The 7,707-nt window shown below is 43.0% G+C and overlaps 1 protein-coding gene across 1 annotated transcript in view; it reads left to right on the top strand.

Moving 5' to 3' along the window:
* The window catches only part of LOC308081845 (myocyte-specific enhancer factor 2A-like), a 78,540-nt gene extending 71,775 nt beyond the window's left edge, over window positions 1-6,765 (top strand). The window contains exons 7-9 of the mRNA XM_080423466.1: window positions 2,624-2,655; window positions 3,809-3,939; window positions 4,746-6,765. Of these exons, the coding sequence (XP_080279592.1) occupies window positions 2,624-2,655; window positions 3,809-3,939; window positions 4,746-5,115 (533 nt within the window). The 3' untranslated portion in view covers window positions 5,116-6,765. The remainder of the gene's footprint in view (window positions 1-2,623; window positions 2,656-3,808; window positions 3,940-4,745) is intronic.
* Window positions 6,766-7,707: the final 942 nt, after the last annotated feature.

Genomic DNA, 7,707 nt, shown 5'->3' on the forward strand with positions numbered 1-7,707 from the left:
GTCTGCAGTTGAGAGAGAGAGAGAGAGAGAGAGAGAGAGAGAGAGAGAGAGAGAGAGAGAGAGAGACTCTCCTGCTCCTAAAGACACAGACCAAAGACACACTCATAATAATATAATGTATTCTCCTGCTAGAGAGAGTCACACTAGAACAAACCACAGCACATATTCCACTGTTTCATCAGTCACACACTAATAACAGTCCCAACATAATCGTTGCTGAAACCTCATATCTCCATATTTTAACTTTTTGTGTTTTTTTCCGTAAACTATCTAAACTTTGGCCTACTTGATCACACTACAGCCCTGTTTCCCAAACAGTGGGTCGGGACCCATGTTTGGGTCGCGGGACCCATTGTACTCACAATTAAATATACAAAATATACTACAATTAGTTTTTTATTATTATTATTTCAAAAGATTTTCAAAAATGTCCAGAAGTTTTTCATAAGAATTTCATAAATAAACTAGAAAAGTGCTCCTCGGAGCACTTTTCAGGATGGAATAGGAAATATCTGACAGATCGGTCTTGATCACATGACCATAGAGATAATGTGTACCGATTTGCGTGATGTTTGGACAATATATATATATATATATATATATATATAATATATATATATATATATATATATATATATATATATATATATATATTGTTGCAAAAATCGGCCTCCTGGTGTTGCTATAATAGGGCAGTGTTAAAAAGGTGTACATTTGTTTCTCAGCGTGTGGGAATGTGTGTGCAAAGTTTCACAGCAATGGGACGCTGCGTTCATAATTTTAGCCATTTTGTCCAAAACGGGACACTCCTGCAAACTTTAGATGCCAATCTTAGCCAATCGGGATGGAATATGAAAAATCTGACAGACCCGTTTGGTTTAATGACTGTGTATTTGCGTGATGTTTGGACCAAATCTGGGGGAGTAATATCAAAACATTTGTTTTGCCTTCGGCCTGGCGGAGACGATAATAAATTCCACAAATTAGAACACATTTTCTTTTAAGAAAATGATGTTGAGCTTGTAAATCGGAGACATAAGATTTCTCTTTTGGGTCTCGAGCTAAAAGGTTTGGGAACCACTGCACATTACAAGCATAAAAATTAACAGATTTGCGCCGCGTTTTGAGCTTGTAGATCTGTTTTTTTTTTTTTTTGAATCCTGAAAAGTAACAGTTTTGGACATATGAGTTTTCCACCCGACAGAGACGATATTCAGCTGCCGGAGAAACGAATGCAATCTAAACACTAGAGATAGAAAAGACAATAAACATTCCACGTGTAGCAAAGGGAAGATGAATTTGAAAAACCTTGTGGTTGTTGGTTAAAACCGACGGTTCAACCAATAGGTTCAATCTAACCACCGGTTTAACCACTGATGTAATCAGCGAGCACAATATTTGTGGGATCACAGAATAGCGCAAGAAACAAAATCCGAGACTGCTGCTTAACTGCTAGTTAACCCAGAGCTCTCTCACTTCTACTCCCGGGGGTAATCTCTCAAGACAGATTCTGCTAACAGCACCCCCGTTAACCCATTAAGACCGATTTTTTTTTAGATTTCTTTGGCTATTAAAAAATGAGATCTACAGCAGATCTACAAGCTCATAGCGCGTTAAAAAATTAACTCAAATCTTTGCTTCTGGGGATTCTACATCCTTGGGTCTTCTAAATCCTAATAGTTTTTTTTTTTTTTTTTTTATTACTTATGTTACTATAATATCAGTGGTTCTCTAACATTTTTAATTTCAAGGACCCCCAAAATGACCCCCATCTCAAAATATTTTGTTCCAGGGACCCCCAGAAGCAAACATTTTAGTTAATATGTATGTATATTCAAAGATTTGCAAACATTTTTAAGATTTTTCAAAAATAGCAGATCTACAAGCTCGTAGCACGGCACTCAGTGCCGCGCTATGAGCTTGTAGATCTGCTATTTTTGAATAGCCAAATAAATCTAAAAATGACACACAGATGCGTTCCCGGGTCTTAACGGGTTAAACATGTAGTGTTGTTGGAATAAACACAACAAGCAGCCGGGAGGAAGTGGACTAAGAAAGAGAAACCAAAAAAGGGAAAGAAGCCAAACCGAGTTCCTGTTTCACACAAATAAGGACGTGCCCACCACGAATGGGTTCCCAGATTGCTCCCGGGGGGGGGGGGGGGGGGTTCATTCTGTGTAGCTGCCTCATCTGGGATGAATTGAACCCTGGGACACCAGGTGAATTCAATCCACTGCCTGGTAATAGAGTTGAAAACTACAGTAGCAGTAGTGGTGTTCACTCAGGACCACTGGCATTTGAAGTCCCTAAGCATAGAGTTCTAAGAAGCCTGTACTGACATCTGGTGGTGACAAACAATAATCACACCCATTTGACTGTTTTGTCAAGTCAGGACCCTGTATTAAATAACATAATGTGCCTCTATTCAACTGATTATTCCTCCCTTCCTTCCCGCCTTCCTTCTTTCCCTCCTTTCCTCCTTCCAGAGCAATGTGAGACACTCCAGCCAACCCTTGACAACTCCTGTGGTGTCAGCTGCCACTCCCAGCCTGCAACACAACCTGCTGTACACTGCATACAACAATGGTACTGTTCTTACTGTACATACATACTGTACATATAGACACAACCTGCTGTACACTGCATACAACAATGGTGCTGTTCTTACTGTACATACATACTGTACACTGCATACAACAATGGTACTGCTCTTACTGTAGCATACTGTATAATACATAGACACTGTATATACACACTGTATACATATTAGACCTCCTCCACACTGCATACAACAATGGTTCATTCGTCTCCTTATGATGGCGCTCAGTGTGCATTAAATCAATGCAAATTCATCGCACAAAATAAACATTACATATTGTATGTAACTCTTGAGAGTATACAAATTAACCAAATAGACCTGTGAGGGTCCATTTGGTTTCATTTGTACACTCTGGTGGTCCTTGAAATGTAAAGGTTTGCCTTACTTGACCAGAATCACAATCAGTTTTACTCACTTCCATAATACACACTCGGCATATCTGGGAGCAAAATACTGTTCTCCGCAACTCCATGGTGCTTTAATGTCAGATAAAAAAAAAAACAACAGACACATTAAAAAAGAGGCAAGGGCATTTAAAAAAGAGAGAGAAAGCAGCAGTAAAATATGGTCTGGGGTTAAAAGTGTTGGACTGCCAGCTGGTTCTTGTTGCCCCCATGCTCTTGAACCTCCTACCAGACGGGTGGAAACCTCATATGTCCAAAACTGTAACTTTTCAGGATTCAAGTTAAAAAGTAGCAACAGTAACAGATCAACAAGCTCGAAACGCGTCACTTCACGCCGCGTTTCGAGCTTGCAGATCTGGTTTCGAGCTTGCAGATCTGCTAATTCTGTGACGCTGTTGTATGATCAAGTTGGGCGTTAATTTACCAAAAAACTCAAAATGTTACAATAAGGAGATAAGAGGTTTCTGCCCGACAGCAACAATATATAACAGATATGGGGGCAGTGGCGTCGTTACGCTGGGCTTCGGTGGCTATAGCCACCAATGTTTTATCCAAAGCCACCAATAAAAAAAATTATATATCTATAACCCTAACCTACCCCTAACCCTAAAACCGAAATAAAGTAACAAAAAACGGGGAAAAAAGTACCCAAATCCGCCGAAATCCGCATGAAAAAGCGCGCTGCAACGGGGGAGGGGACACATGTGTCCGTTGCCTGGGGGCTAAGCCCCCAACCTAGTAGAGACCTAGCGACGCCTCTGTATGGTGGACACTTACACATGTGTATTTTGTCTTCTCCTTCCAGACTACTGTCTGTCCAGCGCTGACCTGTCGGCTCTGCAGAGCTTCAGCCCCTCTTCGGCACTCCCCCCTCAGCTCCGTGTCGTCATGGCAACAGCATCACCAGCTGGGACAGGCGGGGCTCGGCTCTCTGACGTTAGTACACAAACTACAGAGATAAGACACAAACTATAGAGTATAAGACACAAACCACAGAGTATAAGACACAAACCTATAGAGGATAAGACACAAACTACAGAGATAAGACACAAACTACAGAGAAAAGACACAAACCACAGAGTATAAGACACAAACTACAGGTATAAGACACAAACCACAGAGTATAAGACACAAATTACAGAGATCAGACACAAACTACAGGTATAAGACACAAACTACAGGTATAAGACACAAACCACAGAGTGTAAGACACAAATTACAGAGATCAGACACAAACTACAGAGTATAAGACAAGCTACAGAGATAAGACACAAACTACAGAGATCAGACACAAACTACAGGTATAAGACACAAACTACAGGTATAAGACACAAACCACAGAGTGTAAGACAGCAAATTACAGAGATAAGACACAAACTACAGAGATCAGACACAAACTACAAAGTATAAGACACAGCCACAGACTCCCGACAGAGATGTACAAAGACTGTCATTGTTCAACAAAAAAAAATCAATCAAATAAACAAAAAATGTTTCCTCTCCTGCAACAATGCAGAGGAAAAAAACATTTCACTCTTGTGAACTCTTATATAAGATATATAACGATAATAATCTCCTCTCCTCTCCTCTCCTCTCCTCTCCTCTCCTCTCCTCTCCTCTCCTCTCCTCTCCTCTCCTCTCCTCTCGTCCTCTCCTCTCCTCTCCTCTCCTCTCCTCTCCTCTCCTCTCCTCTCCTCTCCTCTCCTCTCCTCTCCTCTCGTCCCCTCCTCTCCTCTCCTCAGGTCAGCAGACGGTCAGCTGTCCACCTCCCATCACCACCATAACATGAGCATCAAGGCGGAGCCCGTCTCCCCGCCCCGGGACCGCCTCGGCCAATCGGCAGCGGTGTACCTCGCCCAGGCGCAGGCCCCTCCCCCTTCCCACTCCTCCAATAGGCTGGAAACGGGGAGGTCTCCGGCCGACAGCGTCAGCTCCTCCTGTAGCTCCTACGAGGGGAGCGACCGCGAGGAGGCGCACCGAGAGGCGCAACGAGCGGACTTTCACTCCCCCTCTCGTCTGGGGGGAGGCGTCGTTGCCAGGCAACTGGCGGGGTCCGAGGGCAGGGAGAGCCCCTCGATGAAGCGCATGCGCATGGACGGCTGGGTGACCTAAGGAGCACAGGGGTCAGAGGTCATGGACGGCTGGGTGACCTTAGGAGCACAGGGGTCACCGAGGGTGGGTTGGAAAGACACGCATAACAATCACATGAACACAACGGACTGCCCCACAGTGGCCAACGGCAGGAACTACAGCTACAGTAGTTGTAAAAGAAAAAGTGGTTCTCAAACGTTTTTATTTCAAGGACATAACTCTGAGAGCGTACAAATATGGGTCCATTTGGTTCCATTTGTACGCTCTCTGAGAGAGTTACAGCAAGCTCAAGGAACCCTGAGGGTCCCTAGCTGGACCCCACTTTGAGAACCATTGGGTCAAAGACTTTAATTTTCGATTTAACGTAGACAAAACTTCAAATTCGTGTACATTATACAATGCCGTTTGCTGTTTAGTAGCATTATATATATATTGTAAAATATAATATTACTAAATGAGACACCGTCCAGTTTCATAGCTTCAACAGTTTCAACAATACCAACAGGAAGACACAGTTTTGCAGTTTAATACTCAGGCAGTTACTTAAGCTCCTTTCGGAACCCTGAATACCTTTTTTGTATTTGGGATGACGGTATCCAGGGTCTCTTGAAAGTGAATGCCTTCTCCCATTCACCCGCTGGTACCACTCTCTGGTCTCTGACAGATATAACGTCTCTTTAAGTGTTGCAGAGAGATTTCAAAGATACTCTGAACTGCTGTAGGGTCCCGTGGAAACTTGTGTTGATCGGCGCTGATCGCTGTTGCCATTAAACATGTTTAATCCATACCTTAAAATTCTGTTTTGTTCTCTCTCTCGCGCTCCATGACATGGCTAGCTGCACTTTGCCTAGCCAATCACAAGACAGGGGAGGCGGAGCGTGGAAGAGAGGAAAACTAAATAAAAAAGTATGGATAAACATATTTAATAGCAACGACGATCAGCGCTGATCAACTCAAGTTTCCGTGGGACCCTACTGCAGTACGGCGTATCTTTCAAATGTCTCTGCAACTCTTTAGAGACGTTGTATTTGTCCGAGACCAGAGTGTGGTACCAGCGGGTGAATGAGAGAATCCACTGACTTTCAAGGGACCCTGGATACCGTCATCCAAAATACAAAAAAGATATACAGGGTTCCGAGCAGGGCTAGCAGTTATTGGTGTTTGGCGTTGTAGAGCAAATCAGTCAGGGTTAACATACACGCTGTGCCGGGGGGGGGGGGGAAACACACGAAAAGGACATTGTTTATGCAAATGAAGTGTTGATTTTTATAGAATTTTATTTTTGTCTTGTCAGACTTTTTCTGAAGTCATAGTGAGAAGCTTTGTTTGGACTGAACTGCAGCAGCTGATTGACTTTCTGTCGCAGAAGTTTCTCCTCAAATCTGAAAAAAATACGGAGCAATACTTTTCACCATCATCTTTCTCTTTATCTCAAACACACTTATTTATATCAGCCAATGCCGTATGCTGGTTTTTGTATGTTGTCAGTGTGTGTGCGTGTGTGCATGTGTGTGCAATTTTTTTTTTTAATATAATATTGTACATGGAATATATAAAATATTTCAGACGGATACAAATTTGAAAGCCATGGACACTTGCTCTGTATGAATATTTTAGATAAATGACTTGCTTGTTTTGTATATAGTAACTTTAATATATATATATCTCACATTTGGTGTAAACTCCTTCTTGTTAGCTGGTCAGATGCATGAGTCAGGGTCATGTGTTGCACCTCCACCACGTTGTAACAGTAGCCCAGGGGTCTTCATCATGGGGTCCGGGACCCTTAGGGGGCCCTCAGAGTTACTACATTTGGGCCACCAAATCTTTGTGTGATATGATTTTTTTTTTTACATTAACCATATTCGGAGGCTATTTTTGGCAAAGAGCTATAGGTGTAGAGGGAAAAAATAGCAGACCAAGTAAAAAAAAAAGTTTAACCCTGCTTCATCTCTCTCTCAGCTTGGGGGTCCTTGGCCTGAAAAACGTTGAAGACCCCTGCAGTAGCCTATATGTTTATGGATGATTGACATGTTTACAAGCCATTGTCCTTTCCTATCAACTATCCATTGGCTAGGCCTGGTTTCTTCATTGGATTAGGGCAGTGGTTCTCAACCATAGAGTTAAAAATAATCCCTTTTCACCCCTTCTTCCGGGTTGGGAAATGTGACGGGCGGGCCCATTTGGGGCCTATGTGACGCATGCGCAGTAGTGTCACCTCCGTGCGCAATCCCCGTGCGCAAGCTCGTGAGTCGAGCCCATTGGTCGAAACCGTTTTAGCTCGTTCATGTGTCTGGTCCCATCCATAATAAGCTGCAGTACCTATGATTGGCCACCATGTCCAATGCGCTTCACTGCTCCCTCTCGGTTCTAGAGGCTTGTTCTCGACCCTTTCTGAATCACCAAAGCCACCGCGGCCCACCCATCTGACCACTTAACCCATTAAGACCTGAGACCGATTCTACAAATGTCTTCTAAATCCTAACAGTATTCTGAAACACTTATGTTGCTATATCTGTGGTATATCTGCTTTTTCATGTCAAGAGTCCTAAAATTAATATATATTTGGCCGCCGAACCGCCCATCTGAAAATATTTTGTTCCAGGGACCCCC

The sequence above is a fragment of the Gymnoscopelus braueri genome (genome assembly GCF_963280865.1).
Source record: "Gymnoscopelus braueri genome assembly, chromosome: 1".
Classification (NCBI taxonomy): domain Eukaryota; kingdom Metazoa; phylum Chordata; class Actinopteri; order Myctophiformes; family Myctophidae; genus Gymnoscopelus; species Gymnoscopelus braueri.